Below are 16,769 nucleotides of genomic sequence, written 5' to 3'. Positions count from 1 at the left end.
AAATACAAAATCTCATATATGGGAATTGCCTCATGTATTGCATGATATTTTCCATTTCTGTTTTCCTCTCTGTGTGATGAAATCTCACACACACAGTATCTATACTGTATATATATATATATATATATATATATATATATATATATATATATAGATAGATAGATAGATAAATATATACTGTATATAAAGTGTGTGTTTGTGTGTGTATGTGTGCGTGCACTCGTTTCCATGTTTTGAGGGGACATAAAATTGGAAACACAGTCACGTCTTGGGGACAATTTTTCTTATGGGGACAAAAAAGCAGGTCCCCATAAAAATAACGTATAAAAAGCATCAGAGGGCTGCCCTGAATGTGCCTGTGAAGTTTTTAGCAAAAACCCACAAGTCACCATTTTTACTGATTGTGTGTGTGTACACGGTGCTCAGCAGCCCACCACATGGTTATTCGGTGCTATTGCACTCACTCCTCCACACACACAATTTGCATATGCCGCGCCCATTTGTCCCCTAATGGAAGGATTTTTACAAGTGGGAGGGGGTCATCATTCAATTAGTGATCATCAGAAGAAGCCTGCAAAGCTCGAAGATGGCAGCAAAAGAAGCAAAAGTAAAATGCAAGGTAAGCAAGTTTCTATGAATTAACAAGTTATTTATTTGTTTGTTACAAATGTACATACTAAAATAAGAATATTGTCACTATTCTCTATGAATTAACAAGCATCGCAGCAACACTGTATTAACAATAACTAAGCTCTGGCATACAATAGTAAGCGCTTACTATTGTATGCTCTGGCATACTATTGTATGCTAGAGCTTCCCCCTATGGTTTATTAACTTATTTGGCGACTGAAAATACAGTAATTATAGTTTGTACATTTACATTGAAGCTCGAGGTTTTTTTTTTCGGGTGCACGCATCTCAGGCTTGAATGAGAGCCGGGGCTCGGCTCGTCTCGGGGCTAATGGCCGAGTCGCGGCCTAACGGCTAACGGCTAGCACAACTGAGTGTGTTGACGAACGAGCGGTGACTATTCCTTTTTAACTTTTTTAACCGCAGTTTCAAAATTCATTACGCACTAGCGCGACTAGTGAAACCGGCGTGGGATTTTGTCGAGTATAGCAAGTAGCGTAGGTAATGGAGACAAGCTAAACAAAACGTGAGCTACCGAGATCGGCTACGGCTAGGCTAAAGGTAAATGCTAAACACTCAAATGTGTTGACGAACGAGCGGTGACTATTCCTTTTTAACTTTTTTTAACCGCAGTTTCAAAATTCATTACGCACTAGCGCGACTAGTGAAACCGTCGTGGATTTTTGTCGAGTATAGCAAGTAGCGTAGGTAATGGAGACAAGCTAAACAAAACGTGAGCTACCGAGATCGGCTACGGCTAAGCTAAAGCTAAATGCTAAACACTCAAACGCCACTGCCTGGTCTCGCTGCTCTTTCTACCCATTAATTATAATGATGGAGTTTATGAACAATTAAAAGTTTAAGCACTTCAGCTAATGTATCGATTTCGTAAAGTGAGATGAGCAGTGATAATCTAATACATGGAGGGCACGCACACTGTTTGTGAAACAATAATATTTCTAATTGTGTGACATTCCAGATTCAAAGAATACGAAATTAATAACTATATAAAGAACAATTCCTGCACTATGTTCCTTAGTTCTGTAAATTTAGTATTTAATATTGTTAAAGACAGGCTCCAGCATGCCTGCAACCCTTGTAAGAATAAGCAGTTTAGAAAATGAATGTATGGAAATTGTTTCAACACTAAAAAAAAGGTATACTGACTATTTTAATGTTGATATGGCATTAATAAAAAGTATTAAAAAATATATTGTGCAACCTCCCACATTTATTTAACCCGTCTTTCAAAACTAGTGTTTTCCCATCAAAACTGGAAACCGCAAAAGTTATTCCGATTTACAAGAGCGGAGAGAAGCACTTATTTACAAATTACAGACCAATATTTTTCCGGCAAAAATTGTAGAACAACTATTTGCAGACAAACTTTACAAATGTATTGCAAAGCATAATGTAATCTGCAAATATCAATACGGTTTCAGAGAGAAAAGGGCAACATCTATGGCAATAATGGAAATTGTGGAAGAATCAATCAATGTGTGTATGCTTGCATGCTCGCGATCAGTTCAATAGTGGGTGTTTGGTCACTTCAAAAGTCGGATCTTCAGTCAAAAAAGGTTGGGCACCCCTGGTATCAGATGTTTGGCACATAAATGGTTGAAAAGCTATTTAGATGACAGCTACAGCTGTTGTGAAAACACTATAAAAGTAACTTAATTGTATAATATTAATATGCACAGTTCAACAATTTCCAATCAAACAAGTTGAAGCTAACTCCCTAAATTTATCAAGATCAAGGTGTACAACCAGACAAATGTTCTACTTATTGCCATTTCCTTTGAGCATATAAACTGTACTGAACAAAGACATGTATTGATATTTTTTCCTTTATGTCGTTTTTTTTCATGTCTTTCATATTGCGTTTATATGTTCGATATATTAATCAATTCTGACTGAATACAATGCAAACTCTTTTTCTCTCTCAAGTTTGAAATCCCACAAAGAGTCAGCCCCCTTCAGGACGCCATTCGTCACATTTCATTAAGGACCAACAAAACAGGCAAATTGTGTGCGAGGTACATAAATGCAGTCAAAGGTAAGGCGTTGTCTGAATTTATATGCTGCGGAATTATTACATAATATGGCATATACTGTAGATAAAACATATACAGTTATTATCAGATGAACACTAAATATGAACCCTGAGTTTATTTTTCCAGTTTCCGACTCAGTTTGTAAACAAGCCGTTATATAAATAATTAATTCCGTGTTTTGTCTTACTTCAGTAGAAGAACACCATGTGAAACCGAACAAATAAAACCAATTTTATTCGACAAGATATGTTTTCTAAATTACCATGGACCTCTCAATAATGGAAGACTAGATTGCAAAGCCCGTTTTTTCCCCCTAAAAACTATTGTTGCTGTCTGCTACAGGATGTGAAATATTTGCAAAGAGTACAATCGGCAGAGGACAATTTGTTGCTGAATATCGGGGATATATGATAAATGATGCAGAATACTAGAGCAGAAGATGAGTTTACCACCAATCATGTGCTGCGTTTATGTTTGCATTCAAGTGGAGAGGGAAAACATGGTGGTAAGACTTATTATCCACCTATTCTGCACCACTATAGACAATATCAGAATATTGTGATAATGATCTCATGTTGTTCTTTTTCACATATTTGTTAAGCAATGATGCTTCACAAGAAGATGAGTCATTTGGGCGACCAGTGAATGATGAACACAGGAGGCCAAATTGCCAGATGAAAAGGATTGATGTGGATGGTGTGCCACACCTATGTTTGTTTGCTTTCAATGACATTCAAGAGGGAGAAGAAATGACCGATGATTATGGTGGCGAAGACTGCCCATGGAGAACACAAGTATGTATACATTGCAGATTATAAAGAATGGCTCTGTGTAATAAGGATGGAAGTAACTTTTGAAAGAATCAGAATAGTAGAATCTTACTCGAAGTATTGTGAATCAAATTTTCCCATTTCCACCCACATTCCAAAACGCATGCTTAGCAGGTGAATGGAGTACTCTAAATTGTCTCTCGGTGTGAGTGTGAGCGTAAATGGGTGTTGTCTATCTGTGCCCTGCGATTGGCTGGCAACCAGTTCAGGGTGTATCCAGGCGGGGTACACCCTGTCCAAAGACAGCTGGGATAGGCTCCTGCATGCTACCAACCTTTATGAGGATAGACTAATTAGAAAATGGATGGATGCATGGATCAAAATGATCATTTATGGCAGGTGTATGGAATAGGTTGGTACACATTTCAAATAATTATTTTCTGAAACCTAAACTCAAAGCAAGTGCCAATTCAATTTCTAAAATACTTTAGAAAGTTAAGTGCTGCACGATCAATGATTTATCTCTCAGAAAAAAAAATATTTGTCTTTATGGATGACTAAATTTACCAGAAGTTTTCCACCTGCCTTGCAAATTGTAGATCTGATCCAAGTTCTTCAGAGTTGCAAATAACAATCCTGCATAACTTGATGAGATGGGCTATTGGCCTATTCATAAATAATATTCTGAATCTCTATCATTGTTGACTGTCTTTCTAGATGACCAGCCTTTACAGTCACAGATGTGGCTCCTCAACCCTCTGTACTGCCTCAGAGTCAGATGCAACATACACCAGGTAAAGTCATATCCATCACTGTTTCATGATATTTGGTATCTCTATATCTGTGCATTTGGGATGATGGATAGTAATTTTCATGATAAAGTACTGTATGTATGCACAACAGGCAATTTCACATAATGCATTGGAAAGGCTAATGCGAGCGGACTATTTTAGGTCGTTTTAATTTGACACAGAGATCATTATGTTCTGGAGCTATGTCTCTTTTCTGGACCCTCACGGTGTCCCCATAGGACACGTTTACCAAGTGTGTGTGAGGGGAGAAAAAACAGTGTCCAAGCGGGGAAGAACTGACAAAGTGTTAACAAGAATGTCCCCACAATGTTTTTGAGTTTAACATGTAGAAAACACAGTTTTAAAAGATGACGTTGTTCTCTCAGATTTGTGCATCTAAATTTTAGACCGTTTACTTGAGGCTCAGTTTGGTTTGTTCTATCATATTGCCCAATTTTGTTTTCCTAATTGTATTTCAGATGACCAAGACAATACCCAATGAGACTACTTTAAGAGAAAACTGTTGCGATACTGCTGGTCCAAGCAACATACACCAGGTATAGTCATATCCATCACTGTTTCATGATATTTGGTATCTCTATATCTGTGCATTTGTGATGATGGACAGTAATTTTCATGATAAAGTACTGTATGTATGCACAACAGGCAATTTCACATAATGCATTGGAAAGGCTAATGCGAGCGGACTATTTTAGGTCGTTTTAATTTGACACAGAGATCATTATGTTCTGGAGCTATGTCTCTTTTCTGGACCCTCACGGTGTCCCCATAGGACACGTTTACCAAGTGTGTGTGAGGGGAGAAAAAACAGTGTCCACGCGGGGAAGAACTGACAAAGTGTTAACAAGAATGTCCCCACAATGTTTTTGAGTTTAACATGTAGAAAACACAGTTTTATAAGATGACGTTGTTCTCTCAGATTTGTGCATCTAAATTTTAGACGGTTTACTTGAGGCTAAGTATCGGTTTCTTCTATCATGTTCTCCAATTTTGTTTTCCAAATTATATTCCAGATGACCAAGACAATACCCAATGAGACTACTTTAAGAGAAAACTGTTGCGATACTGCTGGTCCAAGCAACATACACCAGGTATAGTCATATCCATCACTGTTTCATGATATTTGGTATCTCTATATCTGTGCATTTGTGATGATGGACAGTAATTTTCATGATAAAGTACTGTATGTATGCACAACAGGCAATTTCACATAATGCATTGGAAAGGCTAATGCGAGCGGACTATTTTAGGTCGTTTTAATTTGACACAGAGATCATTATGTTCTGGAGCTATGTCTCTTTTCTGGACCCTCACGGTGTCCCCATAGGACACGTTTACCAAGTGTGTGTGAGGGGAGAAAAAACAGTGTCCAAGCGGGGAAGAACTGACAAAGTGTTAACAAGAATGTCCCCACAATGTTTTTGAGTTTAACATGTAGAAAACACAGTTTTAAAAGATGACGTTGTTCTCTCAGATTTGTGCATCTAAATTTTAGACCGTTTACTTGAGGCTAAGTATCGGTTTCTTCTATCATGTTCTCCAATTTTGTTTTCCAAATTATATTCCAGATGACCAAGACAATACCCAATGAGACTACTTTAAGAGAAAACTGTTGCGATACTGCTGGTCCAAGCAACATACACCAGGTATAGTCATATCCATCACTGTTTCATGATATTTGGTATCTCTATATCTGTGCATTTGTGATGATGGACAGTAATTTTCATGATAAAGTACTGTATGTATGCACAACAGGCAATTTCACATAATGCATTGGAAAGGCTAATGCGAGCGGACTATTTTAGGTCGTTTTAATTTGACACAGAGATCATTATGTTCTGGAGTTATGTCTCTTTTCTGGACCCTCACGGTGTCCCCATAGGACACGTTTACCAAGTGTGTGTGAGGGGAGAAAAAACAGTGTCCAAGCGGGGAAGAACTGACAAAGTGTTAACAAGAATGTCCCAACAATGTTTTTGAGTTTAACATGTAGAAAACACAGTTTTAAAAGGTGACGTTGTTCTCTCCGATTTGTGCATCTAAATTTTAGACGGTTTACTTGAGGCTCAGTTTGGTTTGTTCTATCATATTGTCCAATTTTGTTTTCCTAATTGTATTTCAGATGACCAAGACAATACCCAATGAGACTACAAGAAAACTGTTGCGATACTGCTGGTCCAGGCAACATACACCAGGTATAGTCATATCCATCACTGTTTCATGATATTTGGTATCTCTATATCTGTGCATTTGTGATGATGGACAGTAATTTTCATGATAAAGTACTGTATGTATGCACAACAGGCAATTTCACATAATGCATTGGAAAGGCTAATGCGAGCGGACTATTTTAGGTCGTTTTAATTTGACACAGAGATCATTATGTTCTGGAGTTATGTCTCTTTTCTGGACCCTCACGGTGTCCCCATAGGACACGTTTACCAAGTGTGTGTGAGGGGAGAAAAAACAGTGTCCAAGCGGGGAAGAACTGACAAAGTGTTAACAAGAATGTCCCCACAATGTTTTTGAGTTTAACATGTAGAAAACACAGTTTTAAAAGATGACGTTGTTCTCTCAGATTTGTGCATCTAAATTTTAGACCGTTTACTTGAGGCTCAGTTTGGTTTGTTCTATCATATTGTCCAATTTTGTTTTCCTAATTGTATTTCAGATGACCAAGACAATACCCAATGAGACTACTTTACAAGAAAACTGTTGCGATACTGCTGGTCCAGGCAACATTCACCAGGTATAGTCATATCCATCACTGTTTCATGATATTTGGTATCTCTATATCTGTGCATTTGTGATGATGGACAGTAATTTTCATGATAAAGTACTGTACTTGCGCACAACAGGCAATTTCATACAATGCATTAGGTCGGTTAGTGTTGGTAGACTATATTAGGAAGATTGAATTTGTCACAGGGATTTTCGTCTTTTGTAGTAATTTCTCTTTTGTGGACGCTCACGGTGTCCCCACACCACTCGTTGACTAAGTTTGTGTGAGGGGTGGAAACTGTGTCAAGAGTTTCAATATGGTCCCCATAAACAACTGACAAAGCGTTTACACGAATGTCCCCACAATGACTTTGATTTTAAAACATATCAAACACAGTTTTACAGGATAAAGTTCTTCTCTCAGATAATTTGTGCATCTATATTTAGATGGTTTACTTGAGGCTCAGTATGTGTTCTATCATATCCTCCAATTTTGTTTTCCGAATTGTATTCCAGATGACTAAGACAACACCGAAAGAGGCGACTTTACATGAACTCTGTTGTGATAGTGCTGGTCCAAGCAACATACATCAGGTATATTCATATCTATCCAATGATTCATTCCATTTGGTATCTCTATAACTGTGCATTCGAGATGATGTACAGTAATTTTCATGATAAAGTACTGTACTTGCACACAACAGGCAATTTCATACAATGCATTAGGTCGGTTAGTGTTGGTAGACTATATTAGGAAGATTGAATTTGTCACAGGGATTTTCGTCTTTTGTAGTAATTTGTCTTTTGTGGACGCTCACGGTGTCCCCACACCACTCGTTGACTAAGTTTGTGTGAGGGGTGGAAACTGTGTCAAGAGTTTCAATATGGTCCCCATAAACAACTGACAAAGCGTTTACACGAATGTCCCCACAATGACTTTGATTTTAAAACATATCAAACACAGTCTTACAGGATAAAGTTCTATCAGATAATTTGTGCATCTATATTTAGATGGTTTACTTGAGGCTCAGTATATGTTCTATCATATCCTCCAATTTTGTTTTCCGAATTGTATTCCAGATGACTAAGACAACACCCAAAGAGGCGACTTTACTTGAACCCTGTTGTGATACTGCTGGTCCAAGCAAAATACATCAGGTATATTCATTTCCATTCAACGATTTATTCCATTTGGTATCTCTATAACTGTGCATTCGTGATGATGGACAGTAATTTTCATGATAAAGTACTATAGTTACGCACAACAGGCAATTTCACATAATGCATTAGGAAGGTTAGTGTTAGTAGACTGTATTAGGAAGATTGAATTTATCACAGGGATTTCGTCTTTTGTAGTAATTTCTCTTTTGTGGACACTCACGGTGTCCCCACACCACTCGTTGACTAAGTTTGTGTGAGGGGTGGAAACTTTGTCAAGAGTTTCAATATGGTCCCCATAAACAACTGACAAAGCGTTTACACGAATGTCCCCACAATGACTTTGATTTTAAAACATATCAAACACGGTTTTACAGGATAAAGTTCTTCTCTCAGATAATTTGTGCATCTATATTTAGATGGTTTACTTGAGGCTCAGTATGTGTTCTATCATATCCTCCAATTTTTTTTTCCGAATTGTATTCCAGATGACCAAGACAACACCGAAAGAGGCGACTTTACATGAACTCTGTTGTGATAGTGCTGGTCCAAGCAACATACATCAGGTATATTCATATCTATCCAATGATTCATTCCATTTGGTATCTCTATAACTGTGCATTCGAGATGATGTACAGTAATTTCATGATAAAGTACTGTACTTGCGCACAACAGGCAATTTCATACAATGCATTAGGTCGGTTAGTGTTGGTAGACTATATTAGGAAGATTGAATTTGTCACAGGGATTTTCGTCTTTTGTAGTAATTTCTCTTTTGTGGACGCTCACGGTGTCCCCACACCACTCGTTGACTAAGTTTGTGTGAGGGGTGGAAACTGTGTCAAGAGTTTTAGTATGGTCCCCATAAACAACTGACAAAGCGTTTACACGAATGTCCCCACAATGACTTTGATTTTAAAACACATCAAACAGTTTTAAAGGATAAACTTCTTCTCTCAGATAATTTGTGCATCTATATTTAGATGGTTTACTTGAGGCTCAGTGTGTGTTCTATCATATTCTCCAATTTTGTTTTCCGAATTGTATTCCAGATGACCAAGACAACACCCAAAGAGGCGACTTTACCTGAACCCTGTTGTGATAGTGCTGGTCCAAGCAATATACATCAGGTATTTCATATCCATCCAATGATTTATTCCATTTGGTATCGCTATAACTGTGCATTCGTGATGATGTACAGTAATTTTCATGATAAAGTACTGTACTTACGCACAACAGGCAATTTCACATAATGCATTCGGAAGGTTAGTGTTAGTAGACTATATTGGGTAGATTGAATTTGTCACAGGGATTATCGTCTTTTGTAGCAATTTCTCTTTTGTGGACACTCACGGTGTCCCCACACCACTCGTTGACTAAGTTTGTGTGAGGGGTGGAAACTGTCAAGTGTTTCAATATGGTCCCCATAAACAACTGACAAAGCGTTTACACGAATGTCCCCACAATGACTTTGATTTTAAAACGTATCAAACACAGTCTTACAGGATAAAGTTCTATCAGATAATTTGTGCATCTATATTTAGATGGTTTACTTGAGGCTCAGTATATGTTCTATCATATCCTCCAATTTTGTTTTCTGAATTGTATTCCAGATGACTAAGACAACACCCAAAGAGGCGACTTTACTTGAACCCTGTTGTGATACTGCTGGTCCAAGCAAAATACATCAGGTATATTCATTTCCATTCAACGATTTATTCCATTTGGTATCTCTATAACTGTGCATTCGTGATGACGGACAGTAATTTTCATGATAAAGTACTATAGTTACGCACAACAGGCAATTTCACATAATGCATTAGGAAGGTTAGTGTTGGTAGACTATATTAGGAAGATTGAATTTGTCACAGGGATTTTCGTCTTTTGTAGTAATTTCTCTTTTGTGGACGCTCACGGTGTCCCCACACCACTCGTTGACTAAGTTTGTGTGAGGGGTGGAAACTGTGTCAAGAGTTTTAGTATGGTCCCCATAAACAACTGACAAAGCGTTTACACGAATGTCCCCACAATGACTTTGATTTTAAAACACATCAAACAGTTTTAAAGGATAAACTTCTTCTCTCAGATAATTTGTGCATCTATATTTAGATGGTTTACTTGAGGCTCAGTGTGTGTTCTATCATATTCTCCAATTTTGTTTTCCGAATTGTATTCCAGATGACCAAGACAACACCCAAAGAGGCGACTTTACCTGAACCCTGTTGTGATAGTGCTGGTCCAAGCAATATACATCAGGTATTTCATATCCATCCAATGATTTATTCCATTTGGTATCGCTATAACTGTGCATTCGTGATGATGTACAGTAATTTTCATGATAAAGTACTGTACTTACGCACAACAGGCAATTTCACATAATGCATTCGGAAGGTTAGTGTTAGTAGACTATATTGGGTAGATTGAATTTGTCACAGGGATTATCGTCTTTTGTAGCAATTTCTCTTTTGTGGACACTCACGGTGTCCCCACACCACTCGTTGACTAAGTTTGTGTGAGGGGTGGAAACTGTCAAGTGTTTCAATATGGTCCCCATAAACAACTGACAAAGCGTTTACACGAATGTCCCCACAATGACTTTGATTTTAAAACGTATCAAACACAGTCTTACAGGATAAAGTTCTATCAGATAATTTGTGCATCTATATTTAGATGGTTTACTTGAGGCTCAGTATATGTTCTATCATATCCTCCAATTTTGTTTTCTGAATTGTATTCCAGATGACTAAGACAACACCCAAAGAGGCGACTTTACTTGAACCCTGTTGTGATACTGCTGGTCCAAGCAAAATACATCAGGTATATTCATTTCCATTCAACGATTTATTCCATTTGGTATCTCTATAACTGTGCATTCGTGATGACGGACAGTAATTTTCATGATAAAGTACTATAGTTACGCACAACAGGCAATTTCACATAATGCATTAGGAAGGTTAGTGTTAGTAGACTGTATTAGGAAGTTTGAATTTATCACAGGGATTTCGTCTTTTGTAGTAATTTCTCTTTTGTGGACAGTCACGGTGTCCCCACACCACTCGTTCACTAAGTTTGTGTGAGGGGTGGAAACTGTGTCAAGAGTTTCAATATGGTCCCCATAAACAACTGACAAAGCGTTTACACGAATGTCCCCACAATGACTTTGATTTTAAAACATATCAAACACGGTTTTACAGGATAAAGTTCTTCTCTCAGATAACTTGTGCATCTATATTTAGATGGTTTACTTGAGGCTCAGTATGTGTTCTATCATATCCTCCAATTTTTTTTTCCGAATTGTATTCCAGATGACCAAGACAACACCGAAAGAGGCGACTTTACATGAACTCTGTTGTGATAGTGCTGGTCCAAGCAACATACATCAGGTATATTCATATCTATCCAATGATTCATTCCATTTGGTATCTCTATAACTGTGCATTCGAGATGATGTACAGTAATTTCATGATAAAGTACTGTACTTGCGCACAACAGGCAATTTCATACAATGCATTAGGTCGGTTAGTGTTGGTAGACTATATTAGGAAGATTGAATTTGTCACAGGGATTTTCGTCTTTTGTAGTAATTTCTCTTTTGTGGACGCTCACGGTGTCCCCACACCACTCGTTGACTAAGTTTGTGTGAGGGGTGGAAACTGTGTCAAGAGTTTTAGTATGGTCCCCATAAACAACTGACAAAGCGTTTACACGAATGTCCCCACAATGACTTTGATTTTAAAACACATCAAACAGTTTTAAAGGATAAACTTCTTCTCTCAGATAATTTGTGCATCTATATTTAGATGGTTTACTTGAGGCTCAGTGTGTGTTCTATCATATTCTCCAATTTTGTTTTCCGAATTGTATTCCAGATGACCAAGACAACACCCAAAGAGGCGACTTTACCTGAACCCTGTTGTGATAGTGCTGGTCCAAGCAATATACATCAGGTATTTCATATCCATCCAATGATTTATTCCATTTGGTATCGCTATAACTGCATTCGTGATGATGTACAGTAATTTTCATGATAAAGTACTGTACTTACGCACAACAGGCAATTTCACATAATGCATTCGGAAGGTTAGTGTTAGTAGACTATATTGGGTAGATTGAATTTGTCACAGGGATTATCGTCTTTTGTAGTAATTTCTCTTTTGTGGACACTCACGGTGTCCCCACACCACTCGTTGACTAAGTTTGTGTGAGGGGTGGAAACTGTCAAGTGTTTCAATATGGTCCCCATAAACAACTGACAAAGCGTTTACACGAATGTCTCCACAATGACTTTGATTTTAAAACGTATCAAACACAGTCTTACAGGATAAAGTTCTATCAGATAATTTGTGCATCTATATTTAGATGGTTTACTTGAGGCTCAGTATATGTTCTATCATATCCTCCAATTTTGTTTTCTGAATTGTATTCCAGATGACTAAGACAACACCCAAAGAGGCGACTTTACTTGAACCCTGTTGTGATACTGCTGGTCCAAGCAAAATACATCAGGTATATTCATTTCCATTCAACGATTTATTCCATTTGGTATCTCTATAACTGTGCATTCGTGATGACGGACAGTAATTTTCATGATAAAGTACTATAGTTACGCACAACAGGCAATTTCACATAATGCATTAGGAAGGTTAGTGTTAGTAGACTGTATTAGGAAGATTGAATTTATCACAGGGATTTCGTCTTTTGTAGTAATTTCTCTTTTGTGGACAGTCACGGTGTCCCCACACCACTCGTTGACTAAGTTTGTGTGAGGGGTGGAAACTGTGTCAAGAGTTTCAATATGGTCCCCATAAACAACTGACAAAGCGTTTACACGAATGTCCCCACAATGACTTTGATTTTAAAACATATCAAACACGGTTTTACAGGATAAAGTTCTTCTCTCAGATAACTTGTGCATCTATATTTAGATGGTTTACTTGAGGCTCAGTATGTGTTCTATCATATCCTCCAATTTTTTTTTCCGAATTGTATTCCAGATGACCAAGACAACACCCAAAGAGGCGACTTTACTTGAACCCTGTTGTGATACTGCTGGTCCAAGCAAAAAAAAAAAAAAAAAGCTCTGTCATCCAAGCAGGGCTCGGAGTCAAGCCGCTGCTCCTCCGCATTGAGAAGAGCCAGAGGAAGTGGCTCAGCCATCTGTTTAGGATGCCACCGGGACGCCTCCATGAAAAGGTGTTTCGGGTATGTCCCACTGATCAGAGTCCCCTGAAGATGACCCAGGACAAGCTGAAAAGTCTGTCTCTCAGCTGGCTTGGGAATGCCTCAGGATCACCAGCAAGAGCTGGAGTTGTTTGGGAGGGTGAAGTCTGAACTTCCCTGCTTTAGTTGCTGCCCCCGTGACCCGACATTGGATAAACGGAAGAGAATGAATGAATGGAACACTGAGATACATTTAGAAATTAATCGTAACTGGTTGAACTTTCTAAAGACTAAGAAAAAGTTAAAAAATGAAAGTGATAAAGCTTCAGTTTTCTATGTGTAATCACAATTTGGAAAAATCTTTTTCCATAGGAGAAAGAAGTGAGAATGATAATCCGTGCCAATTAACACCCAAGAGACGGACACCATTTTCAAATAAAGACAGGCCATCATCAGATGATGATGAAATTCCATCAAGTATTCCTGCCAAGAGATCTTCCTTCAAAGGTAAACTGAGAAATCATGCTGCTTTTAAGAAAATGTACTGTCACTGTCCAAATTAAGACATAAATGTAATTTATCGCTGAGACATGATTATCTCCTTTTCATGTGCATTTTAAAGTCATCTCTGAATGGTACATTTGTTCTGAAAATGTTGTGAAATGATGCAACAGCGCAGCTTCTGTTGCTCATTGAACAGCAAAATGTTCAATGTGTTTAGATTGGAATTTAATCATCTACTCTCCTTGACTTTCAATAATAAAACTATTTTTTTTCTCAGTACTTCTAGGAAAGAGGAAGAGAACTCCCTGGCAGGAAAGCGAAATAAAGGCAGTGGAAAGGCACATGATGGGACTCATCAAATCTTTTTGCGTCCCAGGAAAAATGGATTGCGAAAGATGTTTAAGGGCTGAACCAGAAGCCCTTAAAACACGAGACTGGCAAACCCTCAAGTATTATGTTTATAACCGCATTTCGGCTGCCAAAAAGAAATTGCAGCACAAATAAGTTTTCAATCAATCTGTTGAGGCACTTTTATTTTCATTATGGATATTTCACTTTGAATGTATTTTAAAACAATATCAACAGTTTGTTTGATGTTTGTTTAAGGTAGACCATAGGTGTCAAACTCTGGTCCTGGAGGGCCGCTGCCCTGCATGTTTTCCAAGTCTCCCTGTTGCAACACACCTGATTCAAATGATCAGATCATCAGCAAGCTCTGGGCAAGCCTGACATTGAACCTGTTCATTTGAATTTGGCTGGATCTTTGATTGCAACAACATGCCAGAAATGTCTTCCATTCTCTGAAGCAGACATATTCGAGTCACATGACATTTAACAAACAAAATATATCAAAATAGATTATTTCAACGATTATTATTCAAATGAATTGACTTTCATTTGACAGTTGGGTTCAGATGCTTGCCATTTTTGATGAGTAATGCACTTTGTGTGAGGTCCCCAGTAATCACATGTACTTGGTATAGATCCTGTGTGAATTATGTAAATACATTTAAATATATTTAAATTAAGTCCTCATAAGGCATGTAAACTGGACTTTTCTGAAGTCCCCATATGACATGGTCCAACCACATGACTTCATAAATTCTGATATTTAAAGGTGTTTATAAGCTAACACCACCACCTTGTGTATCCCTGATTTTTTGCAGAGCTCTATGTCATTTAGAAAGGGTGGTCCCCGAAAGTGATGAACTAAAAAGTAGTCCCCACAAATCACATAAACCGGTCTGTGTGTGTGTGTGTGTGTGTGTGTGTGTGTGTGTGTGTGTGTGTGTGTGTGTGTGTGTGTGTTTATTGTAACTGAGATGTTTTCCAAAACTTTTCAGTAACCATTGCAAATAGTGTGTCCAATGGACCATGGAAGTGACATTAATTGGTTTACCAGGTCAAACGTGTGGCTGGAACATGATTCATTGCATTCTGTATCGAAGCACACTCTGCGACGTAAGTAGGCCTCTTTTTTGTTATGATTTGATGAAGTGGCACTAATGTACAATGGCTGCAGCAAAATACTTGAAGGAAGTGCATGATGTAATTAAAGCTACAAAATGATGGTGGATCTCAGCATACACTGTAGATCTCAAATATGAACCCTGGATAATAAATATTGGCTTCTACCACCCTAGGGTGCACATCACCAGCGTCAGCAACGTCTGGGGTGTTTACAGTATGTTGTTGGTGAGATGAAAAAAATCAGTTCAGGGTGTAACCAGCCTACTAGAGCTAAGATCGGCCCTAAAAAATCGAGCCCGACCCGGCCCGAGCCCGATCACTTTTCTTGATTTGCAGGCCCGAGCCCGAAGCAAACCCGACATTTCATATTTTCTTCTCAGGACTCAGGAGGAGGAGGGGTGATTTCTGATAACAATGCCTTTCTTTTGGAACGAAATCTAAGTTAAACAAGACTGTATAAATATTTACGTATTTTATATTTCTGTTTCTGAAGAGGTTACATTAACCGACAATTTTCTATCATTGCTGATTTTTTTTTAAGAGTGGACGGGTAAAATTTAAGGCCATCCGTCATTTTGACGGGTTGAAAATTGGGCCGTAAACCACCGCAGCAGTACGTCCTTAAGAATCTAGCGCGGCACTATATGAGAGAGAAGCAGAGAGACAAAAAGTTTTAAAAAAAAGTAACGATGGATGTCATTGCAAGAGTTTAGTACAGTACGTGTTGTGATGAGACGACTTCCCTTTTTTTTTTTTGCGAACCACGGTCACTCGTGGCCAAAACTATTGGCAAAAACTAAACGGGTTGGGCTCGGGCGGCCCGATCTTACCTCTACAGCCTACTGCCCAAAGACAACTTGGGATAGGCTCCAGCATCCCCTGCGAACCTTTTGTGGATAAGCCGATCAGAAAATGGATGGATTTTTTTTTTTTAATGATTCAAGCCTCGTTTGCTGAACAATCAACCCATTTGTATGGTAGTCTGTAGAAGCCATATGTTTTCATTGAGGTGAGTTCTCTCAAATTACATTCAAGTCAAGTCACGTTTATTTAGGTCAGCCTTAATCAATTAATTTTAATATTCATGTGAGTTTTCCTGACTTGAATTTTTAAGACTTATTGACTCTTAATTTGATGTAACATGTGACCAGCCCTTACAAATCTCATGCTCATTTTATTTATGGTAAAAAATCTCTATCCAATGAGCGCCTGTATTTTGATATACCGGTATACTGAAGGTGGTTTAATTTTTTAGTTTTTTTTTTTTTTGGAACATACCTAAATTCTGTAACTTTTTTGGACAGGTGTAATACTGCTTAGCCACTGTGTGCGTGTCCGATGTTGCTCACCATTTCCAAGGAAGGCTATGGGGCTTTGCAAGAATGGTTAGTCGCAAATTAGAGAGGAACATTGATGACTATATGAGAACTTGAGAACATTATGCAAAAGATGTCTTGCACTGCGTGAGGCAAATGGTGGTAATATCAAAT

The 16,769-nt window shown here is 38.1% G+C and overlaps 1 protein-coding gene across 40 annotated transcripts; it reads left to right on the top strand.

The window, feature by feature from the left end:
• The first annotated feature begins 308 nt into the window (after window positions 1-308).
• On the top strand, window positions 309-15,128 carry LOC127614464 (proteoglycan 4-like). Of its 40 annotated transcripts, none has more exons than XR_007966522.1 (22): window positions 309-619; window positions 2,578-2,686; window positions 3,027-3,189; window positions 3,286-3,478; window positions 4,172-4,248; window positions 4,725-4,802; window positions 5,280-5,357; window positions 5,835-5,912; window positions 6,938-7,015; window positions 7,504-7,581; window positions 8,068-8,145; window positions 8,634-8,711; window positions 9,198-9,275; window positions 9,759-9,836; window positions 10,324-10,401; window positions 10,885-10,962; window positions 11,451-11,528; window positions 12,015-12,092; window positions 12,574-12,651; window positions 13,140-13,347; window positions 13,678-13,812; window positions 14,087-14,381. XR_007966522.1 is itself a non-coding variant. In XM_052085798.1 (20 exons), exons 4-20 carry the CDS (start codon window positions 3,466-3,468, stop codon window positions 13,272-13,274), a joined length of 1,317 nt encoding a protein of 438 aa, XP_051941758.1. In that variant the 5' UTR covers window positions 876-1,023; window positions 2,578-2,686; window positions 3,027-3,189; window positions 3,286-3,465; the 3' UTR covers window positions 13,275-13,592. The 40 variants fall into 40 exon arrangements, 1 of the variants encoding a protein (XP_051941758.1); XR_007966521.1 differs by lacking the exon at window positions 309-619 and adding an exon at window positions 876-1,023; XR_007966531.1 differs by lacking the exons at window positions 309-619; window positions 4,725-4,802 and adding an exon at window positions 876-1,023 and having other exon boundaries at window positions 14,087-15,124.
• Window positions 15,129-16,769: the final 1,641 nt, after the last annotated feature.

This window comes from Hippocampus zosterae, chromosome 14 (assembly GCF_025434085.1).
Source record: "Hippocampus zosterae strain Florida chromosome 14, ASM2543408v3, whole genome shotgun sequence".
NCBI classification, from domain to species: domain Eukaryota; kingdom Metazoa; phylum Chordata; class Actinopteri; order Syngnathiformes; family Syngnathidae; genus Hippocampus; species Hippocampus zosterae.
Note: the sequence above shows the minus strand (reverse complement) of the source record. Positions and strands in the feature narration are given on the sequence as shown.